This window comes from Manis pentadactyla, chromosome 7, assembly GCF_030020395.1.
Source record: "Manis pentadactyla isolate mManPen7 chromosome 7, mManPen7.hap1, whole genome shotgun sequence".
NCBI classification, from domain to species: domain Eukaryota; kingdom Metazoa; phylum Chordata; class Mammalia; order Pholidota; family Manidae; genus Manis; species Manis pentadactyla.
In genome coordinates, this window is record NC_080025.1 from 135,800,179 (window position 1) to 135,818,835 (window position 18,657).

Genomic DNA, 18,657 nt, shown 5'->3' on the forward strand with positions numbered 1-18,657 from the left:
AACCAGTAATCCCACAGAGTAGGTTTTATTATTCCCATTATTCAGAATAAGAGCTAAAATAAAACTCAGAGAAGTTAACTTGCCTGAGGTCACCTGGGTGGATGACAGACTCCATGAGAGCAGGGACCAAAAGTTTTCATATTCGTGGTTGGAGCCTCTAGCACCAGCTTAAATGCCATGGTAGGTGCATACTCAACTCAACAAACGTTAATGAGCAAACAAATGACTAGCCAGAGAGTGAAACAACTGGGATTCAAACAGGGTCTTGAAGCCAGCTCACTCCCAAGTCCTACGCCTGGTGGCTTCTCTGCACAGCTAGCTGCTTCTGCACGACAGGAAAGTTGCTCTCACTCCCGTCTATTCGGAACCCCTCTGCTCGGCTGCAGGCCTGAACATGAGGGTGTAAGGGGACAGATAGGAACACAGTGACAGATGGAGACAACTTCTAGATTCAGAGAATGGTATTTATTACCTTTGACAAAAGGGAGACTGGGGGTGGATGGCTGGTGAGGAGGAATGAATGAGTTCATTTGGGGTATTGAAGGGTGAGATAATGGATGTGAAAATTGTCCACAAAGGTCTGTCTGGCAAGGCTTGAGAGAAGGAAGGGCAAATTGGGAGCACAGAGCCAAAGGCAGACAAACAGGAGCAGAGAGAAGAGTAGACCCCGGCTGCCTTAGGTACTCCAGGTGCCAGCACTGCCTTTTAGTTTGTCTCATTTCCCCTTGATCTTGACATAACAGAACAGCAGCCAGATCAGTGTCCCAAAGCACACCCTAGCACTAACTCCCCCAAGCCTGCTAAGTCCAGGGAGAACTCATGAGCCTACTTTGCATCCTCAACCCCACTTCCAATTCAGAGGGTTCCACCTGCTCCTCCCCTGCCTGCTAAGGCTGCTTTCCCTTCCTGGAATGTCATCCCTCCCACTTCACCCCAAGTCTAATTTGTTCCCTCAAATCTGGATGTAGCCCCAGAGAGGGTTACATGAGCACATAGGGCTTCTCCTATTCCAAACCCCACCCAAGGTGTCACTTCCTCCAGGAAGTCCTCCTTGACTTTGCCAGCCCCAACTGAACTCTCCTTTTTTTGAAGTCCAGTGGTGTTTCAAGTCTGTCTAGTCCTGCACTAAGACAGCAGACACTAGCCTGGGGGCTATTTAAACTTCAACGATAATCAAATCAAATCAAATATCCAGCCCCTGGTTTGCACTAACCATATTTCAAGTATTCAGTAGCCACACATATGACAGTGGCTACCATATGGGATAGCACAGGTCTAGATCATCTCACATCTTGGACATAAAATTCCTCTCCTTTCTGAACTATAACCCCCAAAGACACCTGAAAAGCCCACCAAAACTCCAGAACTAAGTCCAGGTGATTTTCTTTCCTTTAAAGGATTCACATTAGGCAATGAACCACCATTTCACACATAGCTCAAGGGGACACCCTGCTTCTCGAGTCTGGCTTTTTTTCCAAGTTTCCAGCCCATCATCGATCTTCCTCCTAAGCTAGACATAAGGAAAGCCTTCTGAGGGCAGCGAGGCCAGATGACAGCATGCATGAGCAGGGAAGAACGTGAGGCCACTCTTACCAAAGCCCCTTAGAAAGAGGGGCTGTTCAGTGACTGGCAGGGTAACCAGAGTGAGAGGAGTAGTTGAGCATTTGAGGCTTTACTCTCTGCCAGTCATGTGACCCTAGACAAGTCACTTGGCCTCTCTGAACCTCCATTTCTTCATTTGCGATGTGAGCTGCCACTACCTCTTAGGCAGTCTTCCTAAAGGATAAATGGGGGACTAAGTGCCCTCCTGGCTGGCAGTATGTTATTCACATGAGAAGGGGGTGGTGAGCACCAGTGTGCTGCTGGGACCCTAACTCCCACTCCCCAGAAGCAGCTTTGCTGGCTTCTCAAAGTCCTGCAGGGGAGGCTGCTTTGCTCACTCCCAGCCCAGCTATCCCTCTACCCTTTGCCACATTTCCACAATCCTGCTTCAGGCCCACTTCCAAGGAAGTTTTCTTCTTTGCAGATAGGGTTAACTGACATGTTTCCTCTATTTTAGGTACCACTGCAGTTAGAATCCAAATCTGCCCTAGGTCCAAAAAATGGCGTCTACATCAAGATTGTCTCCCGCTGAAACAGGGCTATGAGGGCACCTCTAAATTCAAAGAAAATTCTCACGTGGAAACTCATTTTTGGAAAAACCACCAACGCCATTTAAAGAGTACCTGACATGGAAGTACTACAGAGATCACTTACATAACACTTCCTGATTGCTTAATAAACATTTGTTTCACCTAGTTTTGACTTTGCCAGTGGTGTTTGAACCACCAACCCACTTCTTTCAACAGACTGCTGATAAATAAGCAAAAACATAGTCTTGACAAAACAACTGAGAACTTGGGGTTTTGAAGCAAGTCCTGGCCTTGGAAGGAAGGAATTTATAGGGCAGGGAACACACAGGGACATTCAGGTGAGCTATCCTGATAGCACCAGCTTGTGGGCCTTTTCAGCTTCTGGTACATTGTGGTGTTTGACTTTGAGAATGACACTCATCAGAAGCTCACTTCAAAAGTGGTTCAAAAGCTTTATTATGCTTTCATTTTCCTAGGTAGGGTAATACCAACTTTATAATAAGTTTCAATACACTGAAGAGAGGCTGAAATGTAACTTTCCTTTTAGAGAGTATCTTAATTTTGATCAAAGAATCAAAATACAGAGGTGAATTTATTAAAACTTATTATTGTGTTGCTGAGAAGTTCAAAATCAACAAAGAACTTGCAAATTGAATCCCAGATCTGCCACCAATAGCTATGTCATCAAGGCTGCTGGTCTTTCCCCATCCCTGTGCCTCAGTTTCCTCTTCTGTAAAACAGGGAAGCTGACCTAAATTAAAGACCCCTTCCTCTATTTAACATCTAAGCAGAATTAAGGGTCTGAATATAGATAACACAGCAGGAATCTGTGAGCATGGATGTGAAACTCAGATGCTGATTCCCCTTGAGGAAGTTTAGGCTGTTTCAGGAGAGCTGGCACAACAGGTTTCCACATGTCCTGTTGTAAATGCTGCCTGTTTTGTGGTCCTCCTCCTCCAGGCCAGCGCATCCCATGCTTCCCCCAGAGTACTCCAATGGAGAGCTCCCTTCTCTCTCTCTCTTTGGCCTCTCCAGAGAGAGGAAGGCAGCCTCATTTCACTGTCCTAAACCTAGGAGATTCGAGGTTCAGCCCGCCCATAACACAGCCCTCTCCACCCCATTGCTTCCACTGCCTGCTCACCTCAGTAACCCAACCTCTCTGAGACACCTGGCCCTGGGGCTCAGATTCACAGGGGAAAACAGTTTCCCATTCTTCGTGACCCATCTACCTCACCTGCCTGCCTGCCTGCCTGCCCTTGTCCCCCAGTCCCTGACCCTTCTGGTGATCACAGAAGCCCACCCTGCAGAAGGGCCCAAATAAGCATTTGGATCCCTGCTCAGAGCACAGCTCTGTGCCTCAAACACCCAGTCCATCAGCTCCACTGGCTTCCCTCACCTTTTCCATCCAGGTGGTCATCATCTTCAGACACTGTGGGGAGGCTTCCTGGTATGCCGGCATCGCTGCACTCCCAGCCCCTCATTTCCACCCAGAATCCCAGCTCTGCTTAAATCTCACTGTTGACACCCAACACCAGCTAACACCAGGCAGGAGACGGTACTGCCTGGGTCCTCCACTGAACCCTTAGCTCCTGACTGTCCTCATGACTATTTTGACATACACACACACACACTCCCTGGATCCCGCTACCTCTCTGCACCAAGGTCCTGAGCATTACAGTCATTTTGACTTCTTACACCCCCCACCCCCACTGAGTTACATGGCCACATGGACCCTACTCACTCAAATTCCTGGTCCAAGTAGATGCTCTTCCCGACTTATGTTTAGATCAGCAAACAAATCCAGGGGCCTCTGCAGTCTTCATGGCTCACCTCATTTCTCTGGAGCATTTGTTCACCTCCCATCCCTCATTTCTCTTGCTATTCTTCCCCCTCATACTCCCAAATGGACAATTCCTACTTCGCATTACTCAGCTTCCAGCAGCCAGAGGGTTAAAAGACATAGGATCTGTTCATTTACACTGACTTAGGAGGTAGGCACCTGATTTAATGGTTCTCTCTGGCCCTGACTTAATTGAAAAGCAATGAATGACATTTCAGGATTAGGCTATCAGGGAAATGCTGTGGGGGTGCTGAAAATGACACCATTAACAATGAGGTGATTAGCCCTGCTGGTGGATAAGGTAGTATTGTTAATGCTTCTTCGTTTTTCTGGTCATTTAACTTGCTTCTCCTCTGGCTTGACTGGCTTACCCATGTGAGGTTGCAGATCATTCCCTACCTCTATTCCAAAGATGGAAAAACTAAACAGTCTTGGATCTGAGACTGCCAGACAAACTAACTGAAATGGAGGCAGTATCTGGAGAGTGGACACACCATCATCATAAGACCGCAGGGGATGGGCAGGAAGAGAGCAGGTGCGGAGCTGCTGAGACTTAACCCAGAAGTCAACAGGTACAGTCACCTGGGAGGGGGCAGATGGCCTCATACATTGGAACCTCCCTGCCAGCACCTCTGCCCCAGGATCAGAGCCAGCCAGTGCCCAGCAGAGACTCCCATAAACCAGTGTGTGTGGAAGGCACGTCCAGAACACACCCTGCCAGCCATGTCCATAACACTCTCTGCTCCACAGTGAGTCTAGGCTTTGTGGGGCTTGGAATTTTTGACTTGGAGGAAAGGAAAAAAATACAAATATGTAACTTTTGCAAATTTAATTGAAATGTATGATCATGTGGTCATAAAGTGAGGGCGCCTCCTAGAGCCATGCAAGAGGCCCTGGGCCTTCAGCTTCATCAGCTTCATGATAAATCCACACAGTATCCCAAGGCCAGTAATGGGGGCTATTACATCCTGACACCCAGAAAAGTGCCTGTACGCAGCAGGTGCTCAATAAATGGATGCTGAAGAATGAGCTTCAGATGCCACCCACTTCAGATAAATATTCTTTTATTTCCATAAACTGTTGTGACATTTGCAGCACAGGTATTCAAATCCCATGGTGACATAAGCCCATAGTGTGAGGGTATCCAGTAAACTTGGGAGATGCGGGCACAGGCGTTCACAGGCACAGCCTCACAGAAAGCCACTCACATGTCACCTGCTGGGGTGAACATACTCCCTCTGAGTGACGCTGAACCCATCCAGGACAGAGGGAAAGCGACAAGGACTCAGTGACACCACACAGTAGCTACTTGTTCTAACTGCATGATATATGGGCCAAATCCAAGGCAAGAAGCCCAGGAGAAGCAGCAGGACAGCTGCCCAAATTAACAGAGCCAGAGCAACACATGCAGTGATGGGCCTCCCTGGGCCACAGCATAGTTGGTTCCCTGTACTGACAGCTACTGTGACACTCTGACAAAAAATAAAACAAGATGCCACCAAGACCTCAAAAAACCAAATCACTGGAGAGACAGAAGCACTTAAAAATTAAAAGCAATCCATAAAATACTACCTGGAAACCCTGTGATTGCCTAGTGCCAATCAGCAGCAAAGTCAAAAAAGACAGTAAAAAATAAAACTTTGACACACTAGTAAAAAGACTAATAGGCTCATCTACAAACATTACTAGTCCACTAATGAGCCCAAAAGTGGCTTAAAACCCAAAACTATTAACAGCAAGAGGTTAAGAATGTAGCTTCATTGAGACAGCAACATTAAACAGTTCATTAAAACGGATTTGTTAAAAAAAATTTTTTTTTACTAAATAGCTATTTCAAGGAAGACAGGCCTGAAAGGCACAGAAAACATCCTGAAGCTCTCACTGTCGGATGCCAAAGAAAGACGCGAAGGAGAACAGGGTGGAACTTGCAGCTGCTGGCTTGGCGGAGGTGGCGTAATGGATGACGTACTCCGGGTAGACCTGGTGCTTCTCGAAGATCACAAAAATGGAGGGGTCAGACATGCTGTTCACGCAGCTATCGTAGAAGGCGTTGCCCTGGCCCTCCCTGACTGGGGGTCGGACAAAGGAGGCATTGCCTCGAATGAACTCGCCCACCAGCACTCGAGCCAGGAACATTGTGTGGCACTTCGTGTCAGATTTGCTGTAGTGGTGGGAATACGCGGCGTCTCGGGCAAAGTAGCTCCCTGCAAGGACATGCACAGGCTCAGCTGGGCGCCAGGGCAGCCCACAGCCTGCAGCCGAACAGGGAAGGAGGTTCCAGTGTCCTGTCAACCAGGCAATGCCAATGGCCTCTACCTGTCCATCACCATATCCCCTTCCCTCTGTCCTCCCTCCTCTCCCATTTCTCTAGCCTTTTCCCTCATGAAGAGCATCAGAGAGGTCACCACGCTATGAGACAGAAAACTTTCAAGTAAAACATCTGTCACTCAAATCTAAAGGTCTCTGCACACATTGGTACTTAAACCCCTGAACCTCAGTGTCCTCAGCTATAAAATGGGGCGGTCATGCTCAACCTCATAGGGCTGGTGTGCAAAGGAACCAGGATCCCATCTACAGCACACCACAGACACTGGCAGTCCAACGTACAGAATGGTGAGCCCTGTCAAATGGGAATCTGAGTTGGAAGCTGCCACCTCTACATTCGGATTTACAACCTGCCCCACACTCATCCACCTTTACCCCACAGAGATTACATCTGATTAAGGCTAACAGATGGATCTCCGGCATCACTGAGGAAACTGGAACGGGAGCTGCTGATAATAGGATCGCATCATGAGACTTCCCAATTTAGTGACCATGTCATGATCATAGAAGATAATGCCTTTGCTCCCAGGAGGTGTTAAAGGGCGAAGAGGGATGATACAGCAAAATGACACAGGAAAATGCGGAGGTAATAAAGCCAATGTGGCAAAATGTTAAAAACTGATGAATCTAGGTAAAATTTATGTAGGTTTTTTAAATATTGTTCTTGTGACTTCCCTGAGTTTGAAATTATTTCCAGAGTTTTAAAATAACTCAGAAAGGAAAACACTCAGATGACTCACATTATAGCTAGAATGACATACGCACATGAGGATACCTGAGGTGCTCAGATTTCCAGTCTAATAGTGCAGGCACAGTAAGGGTTTGTGACTCAGGGTTGGGAAGGCACCCCTTTCCTCTCCTGACCGTGCTCACTATCTCCAAGGCCCCCATTCTGCAAGGTCACAGGCCCGTCTCTCAGGGAAGCAAAACCCCAGCCTAAGCAGGCTGCCCTGCTCAAAGCTTGAGTCAGGCTCCTGGCTACACATGGAGGAGCAGAGTGCCACCAGCTGGGCATCCCCACACAGGGACAGGGGCCATTCCTACTAAGTTGAACTGGCTCACCAGTGCTTGCTGGTTCTCCCAGACCCTCCATCGATTTGCTTTAAAAAAGTTTCCCAGGCTATGGACAGGAAGGCCAGGTTCTGCCAGTGGGGTGACCCTCGCCCTTACCCTTGCCGTAGGAAGTACCATGAAGACCACAGATACGCCAATCAAAGTTCTGCTGGCAGATGGCGTCCACAATGCTAGCGCTGGTGCCATGGAATAGCTGCCTCTCATCTACCACCTTCCCTCCATTCCTCTTCTGCATCTGCCCTTTTTGCCTAGAATCAAGAGAGAGGAATGTGTGAAGGCAGAAGGTGCTTGCCACCAAATACAGGCCACTGACCCCAAGAAAATACATTTTACTGGAAGTGTCCTGAGATTAGGAGATGCAAGTTCAGACCCATGGACCAGGCCACAGAAGCTGGGGAGCAGGAGCTAGGCAAAAAGCAGAAGGGAAGCCTTTCTCTCCCCAGCTCAAGGCCTACCCAGCTATTTAAACTCCTGAAGCAGACCAGCCCTTGGAAAGCAGGTGTGTCTTCCTCACCACCTTGCTTCCCCATGGGGCTCAGCTGGGGAAGCAGGAGGATGCTGGTAGAGGTGGCCATCCCTCCCCACTACTGTAAGTTACCCTGATTTCATCACTGGGGCCCAGAGCCTCAGAGTACAGATGACACTGCTCCAATTCTTATGGGGATGGATCTTCAGGACCCCAGGCTGACTTGGTGACCTGCTTTGGATCTCCTGCCTGCACAGACAAGTACCTGGAGCACAAGAAGATGCCAGTCCTCTAGCACAAAAATGGGGCCCCTGATCTTTGGCTGTTAGGACAATAGCTTTATGCTCCTCAGGGTGTGGGTGACTTACGCTGACCCATCCTGTCAATCTTCAGGCAGGTAGGCAGGATGTACCAGTGTGAGCTCTGGCTTTGTCACCAGGGAAGCCTAGTCCCCTCGTTCCTTTCAGGGATATGCCAGTACTCAGCCATAAAGACAGTAAGATGGAGAGGGAAGGAGGTACACAGCTCCTGACTCCAGCAGCACTGGACAAGCAGTGGCTGCTATCTTGGATTGCCTCAAAAGCCAGGGCACATCCGGTAAGCAGCTAGCCTTCTGCATATGTGTCAGAGGGACAGAGTCACCTGCCCATCAAAAGCGAGCCCCCAACGTACCACTGGTAGACCTCCCAGAGGGCCAGGTTCTGGACTCGCTCGATCTTCTGAACAAGGTAGAAAGGCAGTGTATCGATGAAGAGGTTCCAGACCTTCTGATACTCTGCCGATGAAGAACTGAGGACAATCTTCTACAAAGAGCAAATATTCTCTGTTATTGTCAAAGTGTAGGATACAGATCAATCCCCTCTCAAGGCTACTCATAAAATGCCAGAACTATAAGCAAGCCAGACAGTAATTAGCACACCTGCCCTGCCAGGGTGTGTGTCCCTAGGTGAGGGATGTGTGCAACCTGTAGTCACTTCTCTTTTGTTCCCTGTGAAACCTGCGTGTAGGACAGATGCATGCTACTTCATCAGTACCATCCTGGGTGTCCCCAGGACATCCTTGCTCTTCCTCTATACTCACAGAGCAGACTGAATAGCCTAAAGACCCACAGAGTTGGGTGTCAGTAAATGTGGCCACACATTTGGTGGAGAGGAAGCAAACCCCTCAGAGTAGGTCAGGCTTACATGCAGCAATGCTGCATGAGTGTCCCACTCACAAGCGCTGAGGAACAGGTCAGGCTGACAGGTGGGCACACTCAACTCAGGAGCTCAGTGAACTCTGTGGCCCTGCACCTGGCTGCTACATCCCTCCTAGCTGAGCCTGCCTCTCCCTTAGCATCTTGCTCTGGGAAGAAAACACTCTCCATGGGCCAGGAGGGGCCGCTGACCAGTGGCAGCCAACCGTCACAAAGTGACAACCCACAAATTCCTAAAGCTGTAGCCTGTACCCGACCAGCTGCCCTGTGACCGGCTCCATGAGGCTTGGCTCAAGGACAGCCCATTTGGGGATCTCTGGCAAGCCCCTCTACACCATCCCCTTCCCCTCCGAGTGCAGCCTTGTAATAACCACCTGACCCTGCAAAAACTATGAATCAGGGCCCAGTGTGAACATCCATGGGTCTCCTACAGATCAAATTCTGACTCAGGTTTCACTGCTGCCATCCCATAGAAGACACCAAACTCCTCTCCCTCAAGTATGGGACCAGCTCTGCTCCTCCCAGACCAGAGATTGTCAAGGGCTCCCAAACCTGTCACAAGACCAAAGCGATCCACAGTGTGGGCCTGACTTCACTCCTGTCCCCACATCTACGTATGCCCTCCACCCAGACACCCCAAGTGCAGACCTGGGCTCCTTCCCTATGCAGTTCCCGTCAACCTGCATGTTCTTCCCCCACCTCTGCCTGTACAAGCACCAGCATGGTTTAGGTGTGGCCCAGTGACGCCTTCCCTGTTCCCCCAGTAGTCACCTATCCTGTGACACTGACTTCTGCCATCAACTCATCCAGCCCATCGCACATCCCACCTGTGCTCCTGGCGCATTTGGTCTATACAACTCGACGAGATGAGTCTCCTCGGGGAAGGGACAGCCACGTTGTGAAGGCCAGTGTGCACAGTGCTTGGCAGGAGGCCAGCCCTCAGAGGTCAGTTGGGGGGACCCCACGTACAAAGGGGGGTGCAGACATATGGCCTGAGCACTCTACCGTGCTCAGCACAGCTCCCACTGGTTGGCAGGCCCTAAAGAGCTATTGAACCACCTGTTCCTTCTCTGTCTTCTAGTATCTAGAACCTTCCAACAGCAGCTCCCCCTCTAGATGTCCCTCATCATATCCAAACCCCCTGGTTTCTTTTCCTTCTCTTGCTTAGCAAGACGAGTATTTATCGGCTAAGCAGCTCTTAAGCTTGTATTTCTGCCCTTTCCCAGCTCATCATCCTCCACCCACAAACCTCTCCCCTTGGGCTACAGACATCGAGATGGTCATCCAGCCTTAAAACCCCAAGACCTGAAAATAACAAAGCCCCCACACCTGTGCCTTCCTCACCCACAAGTCCCAGCCTCAGTGCTTCTTTAGCACAGCCTGCTCACACTCGCCTGTGCCTAAAAACACCCTCCTCTCCAAGCTGAGGCAGCAAGGGTCCCATACCTTAAAGCCAGGGTCTGGCAGGGCTGAGGGATCCCAGTGCTCAGGGATGCTCCTTGGGCCTTGAAACTTGACAGTACTATATAGAATGGAAACAAAAACAGACAATTTGGGCACAGTCACAGGCAGATCTAACATAGGTGGCCCCACTAGCCAGTACCACCCATCTTGGGTCTCAGCATGTCATTGTATAAAAGTAGGTAGGAAATGAGGAAGCACAGACCCACACTATCTGCTATTTGGGAGCCTTCTATCTTTGCCTCTGTGGCCAAAATAGAGACAATAAGGATGAGGGATCCATGTTTCACCTGTACCCCAACTTCTGCACAGAAGGCAGTGAGCATCTGATTGGAGCAGCACACACAAACCCTTATCCATAATCCTGAAATTCAAAGAGCTCTGAAACTTTTTTCCCCAAACAGCTTCACTGAGGTAAAAATGGTGTACAATAAAATTTCTTAAAAACAAAATAAATGTCAAAACTCATTTGGCAGTAGAAATTTGACTTGAACTGCTAAGAGGCTTCTTGTGGTCTCTACATATTCTTCTCCAAGTGACTATACGTATTTTTTACTACAGAAATGTCATCATGTTTAATTACAGGTGTCACAAAATACAAGCACAATATTATCTTTCTTAAAAAATAAAAATGAGTTCTAAAAGACGTGACCCAACGGGTTTAGGAACAAGGACTGTGAAACTGATATCCCAAACCACTCCTACTACTCAGTTTCAGAATGCTCGCTACCTTCTGTTTCTGCTGGCATGAGACATGTACCTTCATCCTAGCCTCAAAGGATTCCCACAAATAGCTTTCCTAGGAAAGTGGCAGTTTAAAAATAACTAAGCAAGATCCCATGAGCAAGGATCAGCCAGAAACAGATGTGTGAAGATTTAAGATGCTAAAATTATCAGGGAGACCTACAATTACTCTAAGTTTAAAGAAATAAAAGACAAACTTTAAAAACATATGCAAGGAACAGGAAACTATAAAAAAAACTGGAGCATTTGAAAAAGAACCATAGAACTTCTAAAAATGAAAAACACACTCCTTGATAATAAAATTTCAAAGCACAGGCTTACAAGCAGATTAGACCACTTGAATATCAAGAATGAGTGAGCTAAAAGATAGGGGAAATGAAATTATCCAGAATGTGGCCTAAAGCCAATACGGAGAGAAAAAATATGGAGGGGAGGCTGAGACATGGGGAAGAGAGTAAGAAGGCCCAATATGTTCAGAACCTAACCAAAGCTCCAAAGAGAGGAGAGAGAATAGGGTGGAGACAATTTTCAGACAACTAATAAGTCTCACCAACACTTAGGTTTAAGAGGCCCAAATAATCTCCACCAGGATAAAAAGAACGAAAACTCATACTCAGATGCACCACAGTGAAGGTGCATAACACTAAGACAAAGAGAAAATCTTGATAGTACCCAAAGTAAAACAAGAGTGATTCTGGGAAAGAAGTGCCAGGTAGATTGACAGCTGGTTTCTCCAAAGAAGCCCTGGAAACCAGACGATATAGGGCAGTATCTTCAATGTTCTAGGAGAAAATAACTATAACCAAAAATTCTATCCCAGGGGAAATACCTTTCAAGATTGAGGGCAAAATAAAGATGTACTCAGGCAAACAAAAAGTCTCAGGTAACGGGGCGGGGGAGACCCTGAATCATCCGTATCTTTGTCTGAATTTGACTAAAATAATCACTTTTATTTCTGACGTGTGGGGTCTGGTCACAGCCCCTGAAAACTAAGAGTGATGACAAAAGAGATCCAGTCTCAAAGGTGACAGATTTTTCCAAACCTAGGGAAAGCTCTGGATAAGGAAAGAACCAAAAATAACTTCCAGAGGTAGGAACAGTCAGTTAACCCAAACTCCAAATCCAGAAGCAATATATAGAAGAGATCAATACATTTAACTACAAAAATTAATTAAAAAGTAAGTATTTCTACATGGTAAAATACTTCATAAACAAAGCCAAAGGGAAATAACAAACCAACAGAAAACATTTACAATTTGTATAACAAACTGAGGGCTGATTTCCCCAACAGATAAAGGGTTCTTAATATTTAAGAAAAACACCAAAAGAATTTGATAGAAAAATGGACCAAAAGACAAATAGTCCACAGAAAAAGAAAGGCAGATGACCATCACATATTAAGAAGAATAAACAATAAACATCACTCATAAGAGAAAGCAAATTAAAATCACTGATAAACCCTTTCCCACCTAGGAGAACGGCAAAAGTCTTGAGCTTGATGACTTACTCTGTTGGCAAGTCTGAGGCCAACACGCACTCATGCATCCTGAAGCGAGCATGTAATGGTCCAACCCCATAGAGAAACTTGCATTTACCTTCTAGGACTCTACACTGATGATTCACAAACATGAAACAGCATGTACACCAAATTGGCCACGGCAGCATAATAACAGAGATCAAAAGCAACATAAAACATGCCTTTAAAGGGGGCAGATTAAATAAATTATGATTCATACATGTGATGGAGAACCACGAAGACAGAAACAGAACTCAGAAGACTTCAATGTACTGAAATGGAGTAATTATCGATTTTTAAGTGAAAAAGATACGGAAGAGTATATATAGAATGTTACCTGTAGTGTAAGAAGAGAAGTAAGAAAATACTTTCATATGTATGGATTTGCTCATTCTTGCAAAAGAAACAGTAAAGATGACCTAGAAACTTATGAAAATGATTACAGTGGACACAATGTAGAGGTAACAAGGAGTAGATAAGAACTACAAAGTATACCTCTTTTAGTTTTGACTTTTAAATCATGTAAATATTTTACATAATCAAAAATAAATTTTAAAAAGGAGGAAAAGGAGTGCTGGCTTCAAGGAAAAAATAGTGGAGAAAACCCAAAAGGTGATTTTGTTAGACCTGACCCATGAGACACACTATTTTCATGGATTGATGACACCTTTTCCCCCTAGCTTGTATCAAACTCTTCTTTAAATGACCCTGTTGTGCTTCACAAACACAACCACTGGAAGAACCAAAAGAAACATTATCAGCTCTCCATGACACAGAAGCAAGCCAGACTTCTCTGGCTAATAGAAAGTGCAGCTGGCTAAGAGCAACACAGGTCAACAACCCTGCTTAAGCTGTGGCACACCCAAACTGTCGTACCTTTCTCCATCCAGGCCACACTTCCCCATTATGAGGGCGGGGTGTGGTCTGGAAAGAACTGACCTCTCCCCCCAGCTCCAAACCCACCACACTTGTCCCAACACTAAAACTACTGGTTTAGAAGGGGTCTAATCAATGCAAAGCTCACAAATTTGTCCCCATTAGCTGCAAGAAGGTCCTCTCCCCTACTAAATGTTTACAAGGCCAGGTGCTGCCCTGGTGGCATCTGGCAGCCATCCCATGGCATTAAATGATGTGCCCATTAGCGCCTGCAGCATCCATTTTTGTTTTTTGATGGTCCATGATATTCAAGTACTGAAATACATGGGTTTTAATTGGTGTAATTCCATTATTTTGACATTTAAAAAAATTTCAATTGCTCAACTGAAAAGACAAACTGATGAGCAGGCTTCAAGTCTAGACTGGCTTGCAGATCACCACAAGCAGCCATGTAATTATATATGATAAAGCTTCTACCCACAAGATAATTCTCTCTCTGATTCAAAGCCTTTCCCAACTAGTGGACTAGAAATGACAGTGGTCAAATTAATACAGGTGACTGCCTCAGAACGGCCATCCATACAGGATGCAAGTAGAGGAGAAAGAGAAACCTGAAATGCTTTGTTAGAAACAAAAAAACAGAGCTTGCTACTACTTAAAAAAAAGACCCTAAAAACAAACAAATAGAAAACTCAAAGCACTTCTAATAATACATCTAACATTTATCTTGTTATAAATTTACATTATATTTTACAATTTTATAGCACCGTATTTCAAATATGTATTAGCACGTAGGTGTACACTGATTTTTCAGGTTCATGAATTCTCAGCCCTTTTATAGAACACTGATATTAATGCCAGCACTTCTGTACTGAGTAAAGGAAAGTGCAAATACAGAGGAGGGCTGGGGGCAGAAAACTGTCTCTGGGGCATTCAGTTATATAAGCCCATAAACCCTCTCACTGCTGTAGCCAACTGAGTAAGTTTTCTGTAAGTGCAGCAGAGCACACCCCTACTAACACAGAGGCTAAGTAACAAGTTCCCCAAATGCCACCTACCAGGTTTGCTTCACCTTCACATCCTGGGGAGACTCGTATTTGGGTCTCCGGCAAACCTTTCTGGCTGTGCCATAGACAAGGTTTTTCTGAACAAAGGCTGGGGAAAAAAAACACATATACACACAGGATATGTTAAAGGTGATACAAGTTTTACAATGTTGTAAACACAAATTAAATGGGTTGGAAAGCTAATTCAAATGTGTAAGCCCAGAATCCATCTGTTAACAATAAGGCAGTTTTATACATTTCAAATATTCATAAACAAAATAGGTATCCTTAGGAGACTGGGTTTAAAGAATAGATGAATGATTAGTAATTGACATACCGATTATACATGAGTACTCTTAAATTTTTCCTTCCAATCTGGTTTAAACTATTATTTTGCTTAGCAATTTTTCCCAGCTTGGATATAAAAAAGATTTGGCCCAGCCTGAGACCAAATTACCACATCTTGAACCAGTGGGATTTAGAGTTAATATAATAATTTCACTCTTAGGACTTTGTCTTAGTTTGACTAAACTGACTCTATCAAAGTGTTTCTCAACATCGTAAAACCTGTACCATCTTTAACACACAAATTCCTTCCCTGCCCTAAAATCTTCAGATTCATCCTGAGGGTGGGAGGACACCACCCCTCAAGTTGAAAAATCACAAATACCTACAAGTTAGATTACATGTTCCCGCCCAAGAAAAGCCTGTCAAGTCTTACTTACTGCCCTTAGAGTACAAAAACCATTTTTTTTCATTTAAAAAACATTTCAATATTTATAGATATCTGTAACTTACCTTACTGCATTACAGTACACACTGTGTAATCACCTTGGTGTATCTCTCAGTCTGTAGCTCAGGTGGTCATCAAGAACGGGGAACTTCTGGGAGGTCCCCCATTCTAATTAGGAGCCCATAATTCAGACACGGCTACCACACCTCTTCTGTTATCCACTGCTCAATCTATCATCAATACTCTGCTAATTAGCAGATACTTAAACAGGCTTTCATTGGCCTGTTGACTAGCATGGTGATCGCAAATGGGCTTTTACTGAAGTTAAAAGTTATCCAAGATATGTAGACCTAAAGAGATGTGAGACCCATTCCCTGGACGCTCCCTGGAAAGGGCAAAGTGAAGCCTTTTCCCTAGTTTACCCTTAAAGAGGATGCACTAGGCTAAATCACTAAACACACCCTGACCTTAGAGATTCTGCCTGTCTGATGCCAGCTAATAAATGTCAGAATTCTGCCTCTGTAATTTGTTATTTGCCTTTGAGTGTGTGTCTCCTGTGACAAGAATACTGAAAAGGACAGAGTCAAGGCTTTCCCAATCCTACAGAACAAGTCATTTGGCCTGTCACATATGTTTCTTAAAGGTATTTCCTGCCTAACAAATATTTAGTAACATTGAGTGTTTTGGGTCTGAAACTTGCCTTCACTAAACCTAGCAGCGAGGTTGAGAGAAGGGAAGCTAACCCCCTTCAAACTATTTCTGTGGCTACTGTTATTTCCCAACAAAGAATCACACCCACCTAAGTGAGCTTAGATGGTCTACAGCAAGCATGCTTTTTCCTGCAGTTTGCAGTAAACAGCATGCGGGTGCTCTGTCCCACCCTCATCCTGATGCTGTTCTGTCCCTAGGGGTGCTGCCTATGTTGAGAATGACAAAGGCTGCATCTGACATTTCTGGTGTATTAGTTTTGATACTTTCCAGATATGTCAATATTTTGAATGACTGTCAGCAGCAGTCAGATGGGTGCTGGTTACCCAGACTTAATATTCAGACAGTCCTGACTTTTACCCTGAGTTTTCAGATATCTCTCAAGGTCCCCTTTAGTGCCCTTGTGTTTATCAGTCTGAGGACTGCTAACCACCTTCTGTGGCTGGTGTTCTCCAGCAGACACTGAAGGCCAGAAAGCAGTTTTCACTGGAGAGTGGAAGAAACTTTTAGGAAAGAACATGTCCAGAGAGCAGTGATTCCTCCTTCAGAAAAGTACCACCAACCCACAAGCAAGACCAACTGGCTCAAAGCAGGCAGGTAAATGGGTGTGGAATAATCTGCCAAAGATGTTTTGCTGCCCTTCATACAGAACAAAGTCCACACACATGAAGAAAACAGTAAACTGTGTTTAAACGGAGTCCCACTTAGCTCCCTTAAAAAGTGCCGACCATTCAGAAGGATTCAGAATTTAAAATGTGAATTAAAAGGCAAAGCTAAATTGAACAGGGCTGGACTGATAAATCCACATGTAAATGGCTTTAGGGAAGCCACAGAAAAACTGTAACTTAAAAATCTTCACAAATCAGTCACTGGAAGAACTGGCCAAAAGGTGCTTGGCCTGTTTCTGTCTGTTAAGCAACTGGGACAAGTCACGCAGGCCATGTTAGGACACCACAGGTACAAAAAAATCTGTTTCTTTGCAACCTTTAATCAAAGTATGTGTCTACCATGTGTTTAAAAGGTGTTTAAAAGTCCATCTGTGGGGGCCTCCAGAAAAAAATGCTATTAATGCTGCCACCCTAGACAAGTGTGAGGCAGAGCTGCACAGTAGAACCACTGTGACACCTGTAGGGGACTAAGGTTAATCCTTGGACACAGAGGGACCTGTGCATGGCCTATCAGTCACCCACCACTTTACACACACTGACCCTGCCTGTCCCTCCATACTCTGGGCTCTTGTTCCCGCTCATGTCTTCTCTCCTCACCCACCCCCACCCAGGGCAGCTTCTCCTCCATCCCGCTGGGCTGGCATCCTTTGTTTGTTGGACTGTTTCCCTTTCCGATGGGCAGCCCTTCAGGAGTAGGGACCACCCCTTCCTTTTCTTTCCTGGCCCTCCATGTGTATGTGGAGCTCCTCCAGAATTAATGTGGAAAAGGCAGAGGAAGCAGATAGCCAGGCCCTGCCGGGGGAGGGCAGTGGTCAGAAGTACCTTTGAAGTCTAATTCATATTCGTGCTTTCCAGCCTGGAACTTCAGAGTGGCTGCCTGGGCGTCAGACCCTGGTACACAGTATGCCAGGTAGGACTTCTCCAAATCACTGCTGCTGATGGTGGGCACAGGGTGCTCCATGCCCTGGGAAGGGGAAGCCAGATACTTCATGAAGGCAAGAACCTATAATCGACGCTGGTGCTATCCATGCCACACTGCAGACATGTCCACGGTGGGTATTCATGTCATGGAGGCGGCAGAGGAGGGAGGAGAGAGGAGCCAGGGAGCAAGGGTATAGGAGGAAAGGGAAGCATGGAATTGAAGACAACCAACTGCCTCCTAAAAGCTGCCTGGAAAAATGGAAGATAATAAAAAATATGGGTCTTGCTAGCCAGGATAACCTAGATGGAACAATGGAGGAGAGGACATTCAAGTTATTGTAATAGATGGTACAACCACTCAAACGAAGGTGAAACATCAACAGGGAATTCTCAAACCTGCTTGCCTAGATGGCCTGAGCAAAGCTGCCTCTTTCTGTCTACTCTTGTGTCCACCACCCGTTAACCAAACATAGGCCTTCTGCTTGTTTTCTTTTTCTGGTCCATTGGAGAGCTCTTCTATTTTTTCAATTACCCATTTTGATCCCTCATCCTCTCTACAATTACCTACAGGGTATCTAAGATTTGGGGAAGGACTAACTGCATCTGAATTCTGACCCCCAAACATGTCTGCTCTAACCTCAGCAAGTTATTTTCACCTCTCCAAACCTCAGTTATCTAACCCTATAGTAACAGAACTTAGATCATACTCATATCATCATGCAACAGCATCATGCCATCCTCAAAGAGCTGGAGAAAAAAACAAGGGGTGTAAAGCCATAGCATTAAGCACAATGCCTGGAACAAAAAGCACAGATGCTGAGGAAGTATCAGGCGACTGTCTGGACACCCAAGTCTGACATTACACAGAGAAATCTGGTCTGCAGACAGAGATGCAGAGATCATTTGAGATGGCCACCAATGTCAAATGAACAGGGTTAGGGCCAGACCCCGG

The 18,657-nt window shown here is 45.9% G+C and overlaps 2 protein-coding genes across 2 annotated transcripts in view; one reads left to right on the plus strand and one right to left on the minus strand.

Moving 5' to 3' along the window:
• The window catches only part of TBXAS1 (thromboxane A synthase 1), a 134,490-nt gene extending 132,193 nt beyond the window's left edge, over positions 1–2,297 (plus strand). The window contains exon 13 of the mRNA XM_036926086.2: positions 2,060–2,297. Within this exon, the coding sequence (XP_036781981.2) occupies positions 2,060–2,134 (75 nt within the window). The 3' untranslated portion in view covers positions 2,135–2,297. The remainder of the gene's footprint in view (positions 1–2,059) is intronic.
• A 2,722-nt stretch (positions 2,298–5,019) lies between these two features.
• Positions 5,020–18,657, minus strand: part of PARP12 (poly(ADP-ribose) polymerase family member 12) — a 40,754-nt gene continuing 27,116 nt past the window's right edge. The window contains exons 7-12 of the mRNA XM_036926087.2: positions 17,607–17,748; positions 14,688–14,784; positions 10,479–10,554; positions 8,510–8,640; positions 7,468–7,619; positions 5,020–6,176 (exon numbers count right to left, since the gene is read on the minus strand). Of these exons, the coding sequence (XP_036781982.2) occupies positions 5,851–6,176; positions 7,468–7,619; positions 8,510–8,640; positions 10,479–10,554; positions 14,688–14,784; positions 17,607–17,748 (924 nt within the window). The 3' untranslated portion in view covers positions 5,020–5,850. The remainder of the gene's footprint in view (positions 6,177–7,467; positions 7,620–8,509; positions 8,641–10,478; positions 10,555–14,687; positions 14,785–17,606; positions 17,749–18,657) is intronic.